General features: G+C 39.5%; 2 protein-coding genes across 2 annotated transcripts in view; one reads left to right on the top strand and one right to left on the bottom strand.

The window, feature by feature from the left end:
* The first annotated feature begins 3,900 nt into the window (after window positions 1-3,900).
* Window positions 3,901-16,745, top strand: ccdc12 (coiled-coil domain containing 12). The gene is made up of 7 exons (XM_080427707.1): window positions 3,901-4,027; window positions 8,866-8,948; window positions 12,898-12,977; window positions 13,161-13,222; window positions 13,695-13,729; window positions 13,909-13,985; window positions 15,456-16,745. The coding sequence occupies exons 1-7, from the start codon at window positions 3,944-3,946 to the stop codon at window positions 15,533-15,535; spliced, it is 501 nt and encodes a 166-aa protein (XP_080283833.1). The 5' UTR covers window positions 3,901-3,943; the 3' UTR covers window positions 15,536-16,745.
* The window catches only part of LOC308084804 (kinesin-like protein KIFC3), a 31,146-nt gene continuing 27,657 nt past the window's right edge, over window positions 16,032-19,520 (bottom strand). The window contains exon 20 of the mRNA XM_080427706.1: window positions 16,032-19,383. Within this exon, the coding sequence (XP_080283832.1) occupies window positions 19,258-19,383 (126 nt within the window). The 3' untranslated portion in view covers window positions 16,032-19,257. The remainder of the gene's footprint in view (window positions 19,384-19,520) is intronic.

Genomic DNA, 19,520 nt, shown 5'->3' with positions numbered 1-19,520 from the left:
GTGCCACAACCAAAATTAATTGTAAAAAAAAAAGTGCTTAGGAGCCGAGATACAGCCTTTTTCAGTAAAAAGTTAAACAAGAAGTGAATGGAGCAGCAAATCTTCAAATCATCATATCTTCGGTTCTGAACATGTTTTTCAAAAAAAAATCATGACGTATTTGACGTATTGTGGCACTTAATGATGCTGTGTACCGATTTGTGTGATGTTTGGGCAAAATCTGTGGAAGTAATGTAAAAAGATCGGCCTCCTGGTAGCGCTGTAACAGCGCCCATGTGAAAGATTTGGGTCAGAGGTTCTGCTCTGGCATGCAGGGAGTGTGTGTGCACAGTTTCACGTTGATTGGGCCAACGTTGCCGGAGATTAGCTGCACACAGCCAGACAGACATACACACACATGCACACACACACATACACACACACACACACACACACACACACACACACACACACACACACACACACACGGACGGACGGACGGACGGGGTGCAAAACATAGTTGAAATACAGGATTATACCTGATTACCAATGACAAGATTACTGATTATAATAACTAACAAACATAGTTGACATATCTGATTTTACAGGGTGTCAAATCCATATTGCAAACAAGCAAACAGGGAATAGACAAAAAATAAACCAAACAAAAAAGTTATCAGGGAATGTGTAATAATGAATGTGACATTATGTGACCTGCAATCAGAACATCCTTCAATTTGTTCTTAGTAGCCTACTTACCATGACTACGGACACAGACACACACACACACACACACACACACACACACACACACACACACACACACACACACACACACACACACACACACACACACACACACACACACACACACACACACACACACACACACACACACACAGTTAAAATATTAATTTGAGAAAGATTATGTAGGCTTACTAGGAGCCATGAATGCCCACACTTTTCAAAATACTTTTAAAGATCAAAGAATGAATAATAAAAATGTTGACGTCTGAACGGAGAAGAGTGGTAACTTTTTTTTATTATCTTGAAAGTATTACGATTTATTTTTTTCACACAAATCTTCTCTTCTGGGGGTCCCTGGCACAAAGCATTTTCAGATGGGGGTCCGCGGCCAAATACATATCAATTTGGGGGTCCTTGACATGAAAATGTTTGAGAACCACTGGGCTATAGGGTTGTTGGGGTTAAAAGCATGTAAATCGTCTTATACTAATTCAATAAAATATCCAAGATTAAAATATTGTATTTGTCACATGCTCATGTGTGAATGAACAGTTAAATGTTGTTGTGACAGACTCCACCACTACAATGTGCAGCCAGCAAATATAATACAAGGTAAATAAGTAAGGCATGCAGTAATAGTTAAAGCCTCCCTATGTAACTTTTATTTTATGAATAAAATGTAATTTTGTCCAATCTGTATAGTAGAGTATGCTAATACAATATAACTTGTTGTCTCCCAGCTCTTCTATTGAGACATTTAGATAATGTCAAAGGTCATGTCTCACCTAGACACAGGATCTGATACGAATTTTGACCTGATGGTCAAGATTCTATTTATCCCCCGAGCAAGCAGGCCTGCTCTCTATTAGCTCAATGGTAAAAAGTTCAGCTTTTGCGCAGGAAATCGGGTTCAAATCCGGTGTAGAAGAGGAAAGTTAAAGGTAGGGTAAGTGATATTTTTGGGTTAAAATAAAAAGTATTTTGTTAAAAGGTTAAAGCACTATATTCTGATAGTAATCATTGCTATAGAGTGTTTGTTCAGTAACAGGAGTCTCCCCGTCTCTCCAGCTCTTTAATAAACAGAAAATATATTTTCCGGTAGGTGTCAAAATCTCAGCCAATCAGGAGAAAGTACCCATTTTTAAGCTTCATTTTTATAGTGTTCCAGTTCCAATTTTGCCTGCTCATTTCTTGGTGTCATCACTTCCAATTTCACTTGTTTAATCTATATCCTGATTGAGTTCTCTATCCTGATTGGATAAAATTGGAAATGAAACTGAAACTGAAACGAAAATGCATTTTCTGTTTTATAAAGAGCTGGAGAGACAAGGAGACTCCTTTTACTGAACAAACACTCTATAGCAATGAGTAGGCTACTATCAGAATATAGAGCTATTTAACACTTATTTTAACAAAAGAAAATCACTTACCCTACCTTTAAGTTACATAGTGCTGCTTTAAGTAAGAAAGTAATAAAGTGTGAAGTTTGTAAAGTGTATAAAACGTACACCCTTAAACTGACATTTTGTCAAGTGTCTAAACATTAAAGTGTAGAAATGTCATGTTACCTTATAATAGGTGTGCCAGAACAGCATCATTATACCTTTATGACCATAATGTAGACCAGCGTGTAATTATTCCACAGTGTGAGTTCTAAAAGTTCTACACACAGATGAGTCACTTTATTAGTAGCAATTAGTTAGTGTAAACGACTTCCAACAATGTCCTCTTTATGTGACTCATTGTGGTTCTGTACACACAAAAACTATGCCATGCCATATACTGTACATCATATCCAGTGGTGATCCAGTAATCAAGTATTTACTTATGTATAGTAATTACATAAGTACAATTTTGAGGTATTTTTCAATACTGTATACTTACATGTCAGAGGTAAATATTTGACTTTTTACTCTAAAATAATTAATTGATAACTATAGTTATTTTCAGGAATTAGATTAGTATTTCAAAACGTTCATTAACTGATAAATGATGTTGTATTAGGCCTATTATATGTTATAAAGTAGTTAAAATCAGCAACATTAATGTGGTGAACACATCAATGCATTTGCATTTCTATTGGCCATTGTGCATAATGAATGAATGTGCTCTCATGTTATGGTTAAGTATATTTTGATGCCAATACTCTTGTAATTCTACTCAAGTATTTCTTCATTATGGTAAAAAAACATTTTTTATAATCCGAGTTGGCTACTTTCCACCACTGATCATATCAAAAGCAACCCACTGTCTTTTAACACAAGTTTGTATGTGATATTGAACCCTGCTGGTTGTGTTATTGCTGGCTCCTGTTGGTCAATAGGAGGATGGCCACACAGTGACCGTGAAGGCAGCTGTATTGCCATGGCAATGCCCTACATTCCTCACCAGGACCTCTGTCACTGGCATGATGACAGCCATGCCAGGGTGAGGGTGGCATTTCAGCGCATGCTTTACATTTACAATAATTCCTTCATAATAAAGCGTAGAATATGTAAGCGAAGGCATTCACCGGTGGTGTAGAGTAACTAAGTATATTTACTCAAGTACTGTACTGTACTGTACTTTTAAGTAAACATTTGAGGAATCTTTACTTTACTGGAGTATTTTTTTTCAGTACTTTTACTTCTACTCCACTACATCTCAGAGGCAAATATTGTACTTTTTACTCCACTACAATTTTTTTAAACTTTAGTTAGTTACTTTTAGATTTGTATTATTATTACAAAACATACATTAACCACTTTATCCACTTTATATTAGGCTATTTGAAAATAGCAGATCTACAAGCTCACAATGCATTGTTTTTGCTTAACTGTTTTAAGTAAAACATTTGAGTAGCCTACTTTTTCTACCACTGGCATTCACAAATATGAATGACTGAAAATAAAATGTGTTCATGAGAAGCACTCTATGAAACCTAATCCTCATCATCCTACCTGTTGCTAATGTAACTTTTTTGAAACTAAACTATCTACTGATAGCTTTAAACGTATTGTAGGATCAAATTAATTATAATATATATATATTTTTTTACATAATTAATAGAAGTGGTCGATTAAATTGGTATAGATAATTTCAGGCAAGCGTGCATTATAAGACCTGGCAACGTGCCACCTGGATCGATGCACTCGGCGTTCCGTTGTAAAGCCTCGTCAGGCCAGACCAATGGATTGTCGATGCAACAGATTGTTGAGAACAACGTGAGGAGATAAACATGGAGAAACACGTCGGCTCTTTACAGGAACAAGCCCTGAAGAGGAAGGAGAGGCTGAAGGCACTGAAAAGCAGACACATTCAGGTACATGATGTACAATGAGCGCTGATTCCACATCCTAATAACGAGACACAACTCTGAAGAGAAGCATGTTTACACACAGTTAGCCAGCTAGCTAGCTAGCCTGGTATAGCTAGCTTTCTAGTGCTACCTGTATTATCTTTAAATGTTTCTTTTGAAATTGTATGTATAATAGCTGAGCATAAGATAACAAGTGAAATACATAATAATATGGCGCGTTGTGATGCTTAAATGCTGCCAGCAGCTACAGGTAGTGAATTAATGCAGTGTTGCCAGGTTTTGAGAAAGAAACAAGCAACCAGGAAAACAAGCCCAAAAGAGACATCAGAGTGTAGAAAAGAGAGTAACGACACGCTTTGATCTCGCCGCAAAGCGGGCTCCTATGGGCTATAGTTCCAAACATTGGAACTATCTCATTGAGATAGACAGAGCACTTCCGCATTCCATTCTTACAATGGGAGTCGACGCTAGTGTCAGAACTCTCTTTAAGGCTCTGGGCCACATGAGCACTTTAAGCCGTCGGCTATTTGAAAATAGCAGATCTATTGCGACGTGTTGTGGGCTTGTAGATCTGTTATTTTCAATAGAATGTGGAATATTTGGAATATTTTTTGAAACATTCTAACAACACAAATGCTCACTGGCAGAAATCTTTTCATGAAAATATTTGAGAACCACTAATATAATCATAATTAAAACATTGTGAAACCAGCCTAAATAAGCAAATTACACTTTAGAAACCAGCCCAAAAAACCGCAACCACCAATATTTACAAGCAGCTTTACAGAAAAGGAAGCCCAAAGTAGCTTATAATAAGCGGACATGGCAACACTACCCATCACCCATATTCTAGTGTCCGGATGGGTCACTAGCTTCACCATTATTGTAGTTTGGACATCATGCATTTTCTTTCCTGGTAAAGCCCGGTGACGCGAGGTTAGTTGGGAGGGACATAAAACATTTATGGATTGCAGCTTGAACACATGTATTGTGAACATGAAGTTTTTATCAGAATTGTACTGTGTATAATATGTTCAGATGAATGTTGTTTACAGATATTAAATTCACTGTGGAAGTGGGGCCATACACAAAAAGTGCTGTCACTTGTTTGTACTGTAACTCTTAACTAGAAACATTTGCAAATAAGTCTTTAAACTCATAATCATTGTTCTATTTTGCATACACATTACTACAGGAGTGTTATGTTAGGAGCAGCACTAAAGGAAACATGTATATATGCTGTGGAGCTCATTGTGAATAATGGACAAAGAGAGACAGGACGGTGAAGACAGAGAGAGACAGGACGGTGAAGAGAGAGAGAGACAGGACGGTGAAGAGAGAGAGACAGGACGGTGAAGAGAGAGAGACAGGACGGTGAAGAGAGAGGACGGTGGAGAGAGAGAGAGACGGGATGGTGGAGAGAGAGAGAGGAGGGTAGAGAGAGAGACAGGACGAGAGAGAGAGAGAGAGAGACAGGACGGTGAAGAGAGAGAGAGAGAGAGAGAGAGAGAGAGAGAGAGAGAGAGAGAGAGAGAGAGAGAGAGAGAGAGAGAGAGAGAGAGAGAGAGAGAGAGAGAGAGAGAGAGAGAGAGAGAGAGAGAGAGAGAGAGAGAGAGAGAGAGAGAGAACCAACAATGCATAAATATAGCTGAGCACAATGACGGTGAAGAGAGAGGACCGTGTGGACTAACAATGCATAAATATAGCTGAGCACAATGACAGTAACTAACTTTCTGTTTACAAGTGTGCTGAACATAAACACATACAGCATTGGCCTTACAGGACTGGTGATGATGTTTGCAGATCAATAAAACTAATTCTATTCGTATTCTCTGTACTGATTAACTCTGGCCTTCCTATTTTGGCCATAAAACAAACAAAAGATCAACAATATCTGATTGAATATTTCATTAGACAGAAATGCAAACAGCACGAGTACAGTCCTACACATGAGAATTATTTCTTTCATGTGATGGTCAAAATCCACCCACAAATCGATGGAGATGGTGTGTTAAAGGACCACTTAATATATATACTGGGCCAGTACCATACTTTCAGGTGAATGATATCACACATCAGTGTGTCTTACATTTCCAAGTAGCTTGTGATTCAGCTACTTTTTGTAGTTTGGTAGCTTGACAAAAGCTACATCCCTACATTTTCAGTGGCACATCAACAGGGAAGAGCACAACATGAGTTTTGAGTGCAGTTTGTCCATTTATGCCCTCCTTCAATTTGTAGCTACCTATTTTTTCGTTTTGAGTGGACTCCAATCACCCAAAATAGCGTCCCGGGCTGAACGTCATGACGCTCTAACCCTCGACTAATGGTTCATGAAACGCATCATGAGAGCTCTCTCGCTCGCTCTCTCTCTCTCAGCCTCAGCCCTCCTACTAAGACGAAAGTAGACAAGTAGACAGAAATTGAACAATCTTAAAATGAGCCTAGTGCAGAGTAGACTTATATGAAGATAAATAGGCTGAAAATCGGTTAAGTGGTCCTTTAACACACCATCTCCATCGATTTGTGGGTGGATTTTGACCATCACATCAAAGAAATAATTCTCCATTTACATCCATTAGCTTTTACATAGTCGTAATCACTCAAGAGCGTCCGGGGCTGAATGTCATGATGCTGTGACTGAACACATTGCTCATGAAACGCATCATAAGAGCCTGTGCCCTTATCAGCCATGTACTCAAATATAAACAAAAAACAAATGCATATCTAAAAATCCTTTCTAAATCCTAACAGTATGCTGCTATATCAGTGGTGCTCCAACCTTTTCATGTCAAGGACCCCCAAAATTATATGTAAATGCCCTTAAATGTTCGCAAAAAAATCAAATCTACAAGCTCATAGCGCGGCACTCGGTGCCTCGCTATGAGCTTGTATATCTGCTTTGAATAGCCAAAGACATTTAAAATGACACAGATGCTTTCCCGGGTTAAAACTCATACATGGAAATAATGCATTTCCAACAAAACAAACTGCCTTTTGGCTACACACTCTTTGTGAAGACAAAAGGCACCTAAGGCATCTAACACCTGCTATAGGTCTGTTCATATGCAGCTCTCACGGATTGAAGTTCTCAGTCGCCACGTGAAAATAGCATATCTACAAGCTCTTGAGGGCTTGTAGATAGGCTGTTTTCGGTTATATATATATTTTTAAGATTAGAGCATTTTAAGTGGTCTACTATGGGCCACATGGCTCAGAAACCGTTTGGTTCCCAATCACTTATCCAGCTGCCTATCTTTTCAAATGTCTATCTTTTCAAATGTCAAGTGGGTACATTTTGCGTCTCACAATACTGACTGATTTCAATCAAACTGTATTGTGCGTCTGTGTGTTAGGCATTGGCCTAGATATTGCACGGCACAGAATAATCATTGGTTTACCAGTAAATATATGACTCAACAGTTTAGTTTTTCACTTGGTCCTCAGTTGGTCCTGTATGTCAGTGGATCTCAAACTATTTTGTACCAAGGACCCCCACATTTATATATATTTGGCCACGGACCCCCATCTGAAAATATTTTGTGCCAGGGACCCCCAGAAGAAGATTTGTGTTAAAATATTCAAAATTATTCAAAGATATTTCAGAAATGTTCAAAAATAGCAGATGTACAAGCTTGCAGCGCGCTGTGAGCTTGTATATCTGCTATTTTTCCTCCTTTGAGAACCATTGCTGTATCTGAGTTTTCATTTAGAGTAGGTTAGGTTTAGCCTACTTCTCACCAGAGCTTGATTGACTTCAGCCTATTCTTCTGCGACACTTTGAGAGTCTTCCGATTATTTGTTTTCCCCCTCGAACAGGAAACCTTGCTCCAAGGCCAGAACAGCCTTCAGTGTGTTTGACTAAATAAGCTGCTGTACATCAGAGTGCTTGTTGGCTTGGGCCTTAGCTGTGTGTTTGATAGATGACGTTGACATTGCTGTTTTCCTGCTGCACTGTACTTGAAGAATGACTCAGTTTCCTGAAGTGTTCTTGCAGGTGGACAGGAAGGCTCTTCAGGAAAAAATGGGGAGTTGGGTGGGGTTCATTGTCCTTTTGTTATACTTTCTCACTTTAGCCCGATGTCATTTGTATTTTATACACATTTTTTACCGGTGTACAGTACTGTATAGGCTGAGGTCTCAGCTCAGGGGCTTTGGCTGTTTTGGGAGCCTCTTATTTCTTGAACTGAGCATGAGATTTGAATGTGGCAACAGATGGAAACTGAGCATGCGCGTCTGTGGTTGAGAATTCCCCTGACATTGTTTGTTTTCTTTTATTGAATAGGTTTGGTGGTGAGTACCAAAACATCTTCACCAGCTTGCTGTAGCCAGTGTAAAATAACATAACAATAACCATACATTTTGGGTAAAACCGCAGAACATGACCTACTTTGTGGCCATAATTCTTGCCACACATTTTCCCTGCAAAACCCATAACCAATCCTAGTGGGGCCTGCTTTGACCTGATTGAGTCTAATCCCTGAAGCTAAAATACTGCTTGAACAACCCAATGTCAGAAATGTGAGAGTACAAAAATGCAAATTACTGTACTTTCATTTGCCTCTAATTTGCCTCTCAAATCCCGCCATCCATAGGGTTGTGCTTCTCTGTTTACCTACAGTATGCAAATACTAACGTACCTGGATCTATGAGATATACTACCATTGTATCTTAACTTAAACATGATTGGCTGGAGCAATGTTAAAACTTTCCCTCCCCCCAAGAATTTCTTACAAATAATGGATCAATAAGGCAACTGGTGAAAGAATGGTTATTTTCATCGTGAATACTGTACTGGAAGCGAGCGTTATGTTAACGATGTTGTATTGACTTCCAAACAGGGGAGAGAGTTGGAGGATGGAGAACCTGACAGGAAGAGACCTTTTGAAGAAGAAGAGGTGGTGGAGGAAGAACAGAAGCATAGGTTGGTTCATCATCACACACAAACGCACGCAGCGTGGCTTACTGGCTTTTAACGTCCTTTACACACCGGGGGCAGTTTTTGTGCGATTTCATTTTCCAGAAAATATGCTGTTGTCTAACTGTTGTTCGTGTCATGAGTACATTCACACAGAACGTGAATATTATGTGATGATAAATCAAGCATTTTGTTATTAGGAACAAGGTAGATTTTTCTGAGTTTCCGCACTGTGAATAACCTGTATGAATGAGACATCAGCCATCAACTACAGTATACTGTATTTGATGCAAACTATTTGCATTAATCTCTCTCTCTCTCTCTTTCTCTCACACACACACACACATTACTGTAGTGTGTTTACTCTGTCCTGGATCCCAGCCCTGTGTTAATAGCTGCTCAAATACCCTACTGCCCACTGTACTGGGCTTTGTTTCTCTAGCCAGCCGCTAGGAAAGGGCAGCTATCTCCCTCATCCTACAGGAGCCCTTTTCCATTGTTTATGTTTAATGACTGTGTGCGCCAACTGCCCTCAGAGACACTCCCTCTAGTCTAACAGGATGGGACTGTGTGTCATTGTGGACAGAGAATGAATCTTGCAGGCCTAATTCACTGAGTTTGTGTGTGAACAGAATGTACTGGTACTGGTTCTGGATGTGTTCTGGTGTGTGTGTTGTTGTTACAAATGACTAATTCAAGGTGCAGACTTGCACAGACAGCAAAGTGTGAGTGTAAGATGGACAGGCGGTATCGTGTGCTGCAGAGTATTAACATTTCATGGGAGCTCTGTGTTCTGGTGGCTGAACCACATACTGTTTTCACAGACCATGGTCAGTTGGTCACAGACCTAATCGCAAGGTGATAGGTTCCAATCCAGGTCATCTCTCTTTTTACCTCCTGTCTATCTCTACTGTACTATCTAATCTAATAAAATGGGTCTAATAACGGCGTGGCTAACATGTATCTCGGATGTCATGTGGCCAGTGACGGCTGGTTCTCCATATTTCGGCACATTTCTTGACCAGTTTGACCTCAATTGACTTCCAGGATAAAACCTTTGTTTTAAATATATATATATAAATATTTCAAAAAGTATAAAACATACAGTAAGTGAAAAAAATATGAAGGGATTTACTTCCATGGCCTATTGGCTTTTTACTGGTCTAATACTAATATTTTGAAAAACATGAGAAAACAGATACCCAAACAAGGGTGTTGCAGAGCACAATTGTCAGTAAGCAGTAAATGCATTATGTCGTCAAATTAATCTCAAAGGGAATCAATGGGCTTTATTCATGAAGTATGTCAGGCCCTCCGGTTGATGACTGTCCAGAACTCCTGGCACATTCCACATGAATAATCACACTATATTCCCAGTGAAATCTTATTACAGTAGGTGTATTTAAGAAGAAACACCTGTTCAGCTTTAAAAATGAGACCAGACTAGGTGCGTTGACAGAGCCGAATAACAATACATAGTCTAATAATGGTGTGGCCTCCTTGTCAAATCTTAAACTATCGATAGTAAGTTACTATGTGTGTGGTGTTCAGTGAAGCCACACTATAAAGCTTGGTTGTGTGTGTTCATTTCCTAACGTGGTGAGTCTGGTGACGTCTACGCCTCATTTGGCTAAATGGAAATGGCGATCAAAAGTGCTTCACATGAACTATGTTGGTAATCATAATGAAGAGATTTTCAGATTTTCAACTACAGTATGTCTCGATATCTACATTCTTCCCAAGTTTTAAGTTTACTTCACCAGTTACTAAAGTCTTTCGCGTCCAGAGCTGCTTCCGTTTCATGACATACATGTAGCGGCATGAGCTGTCCGCTCCCTTGACAACCACAATTAGCATGCCCTTGAGCAAATCCTTCCTGAAGAGATTAGGTCGGCAAACTCTGTCATCTCTTTTTAATACTTAGGAACACATTTTGTCGATTGATTTTCATGATATTGTTATATATTATATACTATATTGTAATTTGTTAATATTTCATGTTTTATTCTTATTGTATCATGACATTTTTATTATCTAAAATAGGTTTAAAGACACATATATATATATATCCCCCACACACATATATTGTCATGCTTAAATAGGAGCTTAAGAACTGAGACAGCCTGCAGAAATTAAGACCAGAAATATCTGAAGTGGTATAAAAAAAGCAGAGGTGGTGTTTTGCCCAATTGTATCAAGTACTGACTGCTGTCTGAGACTTCAGAGGCGGTATCAGATGTGTAGAGTTAAGACACGGCCAAGAGCGGAACATGACTAGCATTCTTACTCATACCCATACAAGGCATCACTCTGTCTGTGGTTGGTCAGTGTGGCCGTTATAGTTGTGTCCAGAGTATAGCCCTCTTCGCTGTGGCCTCACCATTCAATCACTGCTCAGGGGCAACCTTGGTGGCTGGGAGTTAGTGCTGTCCACATAGTTGCAATATCCCGTGTTTGAAGGTCATACCCTCTCTCTCTACCCTCTCCTTCCGGTTTCCCTCCTCTGTATAAATAAACAAAACAGAAATGCATGAAAATATTTTTGACCAAAAATACGACAAAATAGAACGGAAGCCACTGAGTAATACCCAAAAATGTGTAGTTATTAATAGCCTTAAATACACACCCTATACAGTCACAGACCACCTACCAACGCATTGCAAGTGTCAATGCTTCCCTGAGGCGGCAATGAAAATAAATAAATAAATAATAAAAACAAACCTACTCAAATTATATACAGCATATGACAGCTGCTCTTCACAGAACCTCCACGCTGGAGGTTCCCTTGACAATTGTGACCTTGTATCTCTCTGTCTGTCTCTGGGCTCGAGGAACAATCTACACAACCATCACCCAGACTCGCCAGGAATTCCACTGTGTAAAGAGACGGGCGATGAAAGATTACATAATAGAAGCACACAAAGCAAAGACATTCCTCAGCTGTTTGCCGATCTCGACTCGAACCCCACAGAGCAGGTGGATCGTGTTAATGAGATGTGTTCTAACAGATAAAAGGGAGCCTTATTCCCGGGGCCCAAAAGACCTAACAGCCCCCTCCTAGACACAAGAGGTGCAGCTGTAAAGGGCCTACAGATGGTCCTTCTGTCTCCTGATCTCTGGAGGAGAACGTTTGACTACACTGCCACCTCCTGGTGCTCGGCAACATACAGTGTATATATCCTTGCAGTCGGCCAGAAAGCTCTTATCTCCATATTCAAATATTTTGTGTTTTTTCGTAAATTAATGCCCTACTTGATCACACTACAGCGCCACATAAAAGCATCAAAAGTAGCAGATCTACAAGGTCGAAACGTTTTGAGCTTGTCGATTTGCTACTTTTGCTATTTTTGAATTTGAAACCTGAAAAGTACGTTTTGGACATAACTGTATGAGGTTCCCACCCGACAGAGACGATGTACTGTGTATCATTGGGAATCTGTGCTCTGTGGTTGTACTTTTCAGCATTGTCCAAGATACATTTGATCATGTAAGCCTGTGCTTTTGTTTTGAGACGGGTCGGTGAAGAGAGGCACAAAAGTGAGGGCAGACCGGAGGAATGGCGTGTAATGCATGTTCTGAGGTGGAACACCCATCGTGGAATGTTGCTGTTATGTGGTTGTGGCATTAAAGTAATTCTCCACAGTCAAAGTTGTGGATTTTTAGTCAATTTGTGACAGTAACTTGTGTCGATAAAAGCTGAAACGTTTTGATCACATGCGATACTCAAATGTTTCTGTCCCATTCTTAACATGGAGCTTTGCCGCCTACGATGGCTGTAGTTTTTGATGTCTGCCACGACTATGTCACTGCGCGGACAATCTGTGTGTTGCTTTCGATTTCCTGCCTACAGCGAGTATCAATGGATTGATATGGACCATTACTCCTACCAATAAAGACATGGAAAATAAGACTGAAGAACAGTGGCATGTTATATAACTGCCTTCTCTGTTCTCAGAGAGCTGAAACTAAGGAACTACACACCAGAGGATGAAGAGCTGAAGGAGCGCCAGGTACCCAAAGCCAAGCCTGCATCAGGTGAGAACGCTTCCTTTTAGGAACGTCAGCTTAGAAATGGCTCTGCTTAATGGTGACAGGATCTCAGAGCTCTTGATGTGTATTTTGTTTGTCTTTGGTGGTGAACGTAAAACTTATGAAGAATTCATGTGTCATGTCATGTGATTGACTGTATCATATGTTGCGCTCATTCTTTGTTTTCAGTCGAAGATAAAGTTAAGGATCAGCTTGAGGCAGCAAACCCAGAGCCCATCATTGAAGAAGTGGTAAGCAGTCTTTTGGCCTAGTCTAATGTTTGATTTAATTTTTGATTTATTTATTTGCACAATAAAAAAAACAATACAAAGAAAACATTATTAAAACAACGCAGAGTACGCAAGTAGTTAAACATAATAATCAAGTTAAACATAATGATCAAACATAAAACACGACAAACAACAAATACCTTGTGTGCAGTTGAATGTGTGGGTGTGAGTGTCTGTGTATTGAGTGTGTGTGTCTGCACGTGTGTCAGTATGCAGAAAGCTACGTTATATGGTAGAAGCAAGTGGAGAGGCTTGATTCATCAGGCTTGACAGTCATATGAGAATACTGTGCAATTTAGGAAGCTGTCTGAAATATCTTTCGTTTATATATTAGAAAATATATTTTCTATATTTCAGCATATATATTATGCAGTCCACACTGTGTTGTAGTTTGTTTTTCCCACTCACACCTGTGTCCTCCTTTATTTTGTAGGATTTGGCTAACCTTGCTCCTAGAAAGCCAGATTGGTAAGATGTTTTCTTTTTAGTTTTTTATTTGTACATGATTGATCAAAATCATACATTTTCATAATGTTGCTATTGACCTTGTATATCTAAAAATGTTTTGCATGGGACTCCATTGTACAACTAAGTCTAAATCAAGCTTTGTGTTGACATCATTGTGATGTACTGTATGAATGTACTAGGGATCTAAAGCGAGACGTGGCGAAGAAACTGGAGAAGCTGGAGAGAAGAACACAGAGAGCCATTGCAGAACTTATACGTGAGTTATGGCCTGCCCACTGCCCACCATTCTGCTGCTTTGGCATGTTATCAGTGGGTGTGTCTACGCATGCATTATTAGGTTAATTGCTTGGTGGTTTCCAGACTCGGCCGGAGGCTCCAAACCACCTGATAACATCACTGATGTGATTCCGTCACTGTTGAATGATCTAAATTTACGCTCTTAAAAATAGGCCTTCGACAGACACGTTTTGGCGTGAAGCGAAAACCAGCTGAACATAGTGGTTTAACTGTATGATCAGGTGTGTTTTTGTTTTGGTTAGATGTTTATGATGGGAGGTGTCTTTCTGAAGACCCATATAGGGCTGTCAACGATTACAAATTTAAGTTGACGATTAATTATCACTCAAATAATTGCGATTAGCGATTTAATTGTGTTTCTGTCATTGAAAATTAATGGAACATTATGAATAAAAATTAACACATTATACTTAAAAACATTAACTCTCTCAGTGCCAATGAAATAAAAAAATATGTTCATACTGTGCCAGCAAAAGTAAAAAGAAAGTGCTTAGGAAGTGAGATACAGACTTTTTCAGTTATAAGTTAAACAAAGAGTGGATGGAGCTGCAAATCTTCAGATAATGATATCTTGAGTTCTGAACATAAAAAAAAAAAAAAAACTCGGGATAACTCGTTCTGGCACTGAGGGCATTCAGAAAAAACTCGGGATAACTCGTGGCTTGGCACTGAGAGAGTTAATAGTGGAAATAGCCGATCTATAAGCTCAAAACGCGACGCGTTTTGAGCTAGATCTGCTATTTCCACAATTTTTGATTTTTTTGAAAATATGACATTTTTGGGCGGTGAAACCGCCCCTATAAGTGAGATTTGGAAAAATGTACAAATATCTTGGGCAGTGAAACCGCCCCTAAAAGTGAGGTTTGGAAATTTGTACAATTATCCTGCGCTGTGATTGGCCAATCACAATCTATTCAGGACTGTGATTGGCCAGTGTCACATGACACATGTGCATAGCCCTATATAAGCAACCATAACTTCAAAAAAAACATAAATTGGTTTTTTTTAAGTTATGGTTTTGTCCATCATAAAGAGTGTTTCAATAAATGTATTTATCTTTTGTAGAGAACTTATATAGTTATTTATTTTTTGTACATCATTGGTTGACTCCATTCAGTATTGTGGTTAGCTAGGAAGACACCGCCCACTTCACACAGGGTGTGATTTTTTAACATGGAATTGATTATGACTATTATGCAAAAATAATTGCGATTATATAAAATTATTGTGATTAGACGATTATGTAATAATTGTTCTCACCAAGCCCCCTTTTCACGTTTATAATGTGTGGATCATCATCCCAATCCAATAGCATGTCGAATCCGTTTATTGCACTGGATGTTCACCCACTCCTCTGTGTGTTTGTAAATTGTGTGTGTGTGTGTGTGTGTGTGTGTGTGTGTCTGTCTGTGTGTCTCTCTCCATCCAGGGGACCGTCTGCAAGGCAGTGAGTTGGAGCTGGCTGACGCAGTGGGAGCAGTAGGAGCGGCGGATGGCGACTCGGACTAAAGCGGTGGCGTTCCTGTAAATACAGAATGTGAATGTCGGAGGAGTACAAACACCGTGTGGATCACCACCCTACACTGTTGGCTCTCCACTGTACAGTTCCACTGGAATAGATTCACAGTGGTGGCCATTCATATGCCATGGAGGGCACAAGTACTACTATACAAGCTGATTTCACTAAACCATCTCTGTTGAAGGAGTGTTAATTAGTGAAATCAGCTGGTGTAGTGTTTGGTTGTAACGAAAACCTGCATATAATATGCTCAGCCATCCATGGCAAATGATTCGATGCCACCAGAAAAGAGACTTTGATTTGGTATAACTGCATTGGGAAGCGACTCAATCAACCTTTTCTAAGTTATGTCACTTTGTTGTCAACTTTGTATTTGTTTTGTGAACCTTAAAGGACCATGCCATTGCTCATTGTTAATATTGACCACATAGTTTACATAAACCTTTACCATTTTTCGCCAAAGTGGTTTATTTTTTTGATATCGTGTTTGTCCATATTCAATAAGCATTACAGAATGTATCTAGAAACTCACTGTTTCAGCAGCTGTATTAAAGTAATACAGTAATTGTAAATAAAATAAACAGCATAGTTATTTTTCAAAAGGGTGAATTACCTATAACTATTAACTTTAAAGTCTCATAGTATTTTTCAACATGAATGGCAGTGAATGATGTTTAAAAATGTTGGTTGAGATCTATATTCTGCTAATGGCTAAAAGTCCAAACTGGACTGGTGTGGTCCTTTTTAACAAGAGATTTCAGTGTCATGCCAGGTACAGTTTAACATACAGCACACATACAGTACATATAATTGCTTCCCATGAGTTGTAAATTACCACCGTCTTATTGTGGTTTATTTTATATTGTGAAGTAAAATACTTTTGATTTTCTTAAGACCTTGTTGATTTTCATGAAGTCTGTGTGGTTGCTCATCAAGAGAAAGACGAGGCAAAACTCATACTTATGGTTTATTCAGAAAAGTCTGAAAACTCCATCAAAGTGACCCTTATGAACTTACTGTATAGTAATACTGCAACATTCATTTCTTGCTAGTTGCTACATTATTGAATCAAATGCTAGCTTTGATCCAATAAGCTGACCAGGTTAATAAGTTGATTAGAGAAACAACATGAACAAATCACAAAGCTTTTTTTTAAAAACATTTTGTATGATATTCATTGGTGAAAGCTACTGTAATACCAAGAAAGCTGTTCTAAAATAAACACGCTACTCTTTCACTCTAAAGTGCATCCCCTGTCCACATAGACCAGCAGTGTCCAGTCATATGCCATGGAGTTCTGAGTGTATGCAAGTTTTCATTCTATCCAAACACTCAACTAGATAATTTCACTAATTAACTTCAACCCTTTATACCTAGTTGACTGGAGTACCCCAGGGCTCTAGGCCCTGTCTGGCCCCCTCCTGTTTTCGCTTTACACTAAATATCTGAATAATATTTGAAAATAGCCGATCTACAAGATCACAATGATTAACACCTGCAGCCTGAACTAATGGGTGAAATCAGGTGAAACCCTGCATGCACTTGACCTCCATGATACATAACTGGATACACTGACACAGATTTAAAGGATGATATTGCAGTTTATTATACTGTAATAATGTTGATAACCACCATACTCTCACAGGGTTACCACTTCCTCTCAACAACTTTCCTGTTCTTTTAGTGAGCGATGCAGGCCTATCATAAAGTAAGTAGTCACCTCTCTTCTGAACTTCACAAAACTACACAGCGTTGTGCAATTATTTTGTTTACATGTAAGCACAATAATGAAAAGCCTATCCTCTTGCTACATGACACTCAAATGCCCCTACACACTAACCTCCAGAAAATATTCCATATTGGAATAGAAGCACACAAATCACACAGAGTTCTAGCAAATATGATTTGATTAATACTGCAAAAGCACAAAATGCAACTGTTGATTCTGTGGCACTGGGCTGAACCAACCTGAACATGAAGCAGTTATCAGCAATTAGTGAGAAATGGCATAACCCATAAAAAACGGGAAAACATCTGTCGTAGATTTTTGCATTGGCTATTAAAAAATAGCATATTGTTGCTGTCGGGCAGAAACCAGCTAACTCCATTTTGACGCTTTTGCATTTTTAGTTTTCTGACAAAACCAGCTAACTCCATTGGATCCTCAAACTTTCTGCTAAACCAGCTAACTCCACCTAAGAGGGGTGGAGTTAGCTGGTTTTTCTGACTCCAGGCTCCACCCTCTTTTGACCTCCAACCTCATTGTGAGCTTGGAGGTCCATTCAGCTGTTCTTATCAATGATGAACAAAACCTCCTAAATCCACTTTTTGGAGTTAGCTGGTTTCTGCCTGACAGCAGAAGCTCACAGTGCGTCACTTCGTGCTGCACTGCGAGCTTGTGCATCTGCTATTTCTGAACATTTTAGAAACATCTTGAAAGTGTGAGAACTACTGATTTAGAAGGCATTTGTAGAATCTTCCTCAGGTCTTAATGGCTTACGACAGTAGTTTTCAACTGGATTTGCTTGGAACTAAAATGTTACCTTCTCCATGAATCATAACCCTACAGTGTTGACTAATCTGGTAATCTGTAACAGCTAAGCCATGTTACGTTTATTCCTTCCTTGCTCTAATAAGCGCAAGTAGGCCTACATCATGGCAGTGATGCCACAAAGGGGAGGTTGAGGTCATTTTTACAAATTGTCCCATGTTACCAGATTTTGTTGGCTATCTTGGACGCCGCCTTACCCCTTATCCCTAAACTTCTTTGCCATTTCTTACTATTTTGAAAAACATTTTTAAATAGTTCAAATAGCCAATCTACAAGCTCACAACGTGTCGATGTAGATTGGCTAATTGAACTATTTTAAAATGTTTTTTCAAACTAGTAAAAAATGGCTAATATCCCTCTATCTATCTAGTTCTTAGTCTGTGTTGATGTGTGAATGTCTTTTGGGTCATGATGCATGGGTTGAGAAACACTGCCTTAAAAGACGTGATGAGAACTCCTGGCTTTTGTCCATTTGATCATAGGAAAACAGCACTTCTTGTGACTCTAGGAAGTATCAAACATGTTTTGCCGTGTGTGCGGCTGAGGTCATCATGGCTCTCAAGTGTGGAAGGATAAATATCGGTGCATGCAGATCAGCCAATGATAAAGAGCTATTACCGGGCAGGAGCATGAAGGTCCATACTGTGATCCTCTTAAATACCTAATCCCAAATGTGTCCTTTTGGAATGGAACATCTTGATGTTGTGGAGACCTCAATGGTTGTAGCCCTTGAGCAGCAGTTATCTGATTCTGCTGATAGCTTTACGACTGCTTAGGAAGAGGGTGGGTGTTTCTCTGTGGCTGTTTGACATTGGCTGCAAAGTTCCCTCTAAAGGCTAAGCTGCATGGGCACGCACACGACCGCGGACGGCTCCTAAGCGCTGTCTACATAAGGATCACTGTCAATAAAATAAAATCCAGCTTCTGTTTTTTGAATTAGAAGTCTGGTGTTCCCAAAATGTTACTGTTTACAGTAGTATATGCTTTGGTGTGATGCGAGCAGTATTTTGGGGCATTTATTTTGTCCACAGCAATCTTTGTTATGGCCACGGCACTCGAGGTGTAGGCCGGTTAGAGGGGAAACACCGCTTGGTTGTGTGTGTGTGTGTGTGAGTCCCTGGGGTCATGTTGGTCCTCCTTGGAAAAAGGAAATGGGTGGTCTTAGTCACATTGACCTCCGCCGGCTTCGATCTTCCTGGCTGCAGGACCCAGCTCGACCTTGCACACTTTCTGGGCAAACTTCAATGAGCATAAGGTTTCTCCCACGTTACTCTCCAAGGCAGACACCTGGGATACAAGAGCCCACACAGAAATAAAGACCAAAAGATGGATTAACGAATGCCTTAACCGCATGAACCCTAGCATCCCTATTCTGGAGCGAACATTCAACAAAAATACTGAGATTACTGAGATTTTGTCTGTTC

Source organism: Gymnoscopelus braueri (genome assembly GCF_963280865.1).
Source record: "Gymnoscopelus braueri genome assembly, chromosome: 4".
In the NCBI taxonomy this organism is placed as follows: Eukaryota; Metazoa; Chordata; class Actinopteri; order Myctophiformes; family Myctophidae; genus Gymnoscopelus; species Gymnoscopelus braueri.
Note: the sequence above shows the minus strand (reverse complement) of the source record. Positions and strands in the feature narration are given on the sequence as shown.

Coding starts and splice junctions, on each gene's coding strand:
- ccdc12 (XM_080427707.1), top strand. CDS start 3,944: ATGGAGAAACACGTCGGCTCTTTACAGGAACAAGCCCTGAAGAGGAAG. Junction 8,949..12,897: donor GAGGAAGAACAGAAGCATAG/GTTGGTTCATCA, acceptor CTCTGTTCTCAG/AGAGCTGAAACTAAGGAACT. Junction 13,986..15,455: donor AGCCATTGCAGAACTTATAC/GTGAGTTATGGC, acceptor CTCTCCATCCAG/GGGACCGTCTGCAAGGCAGT.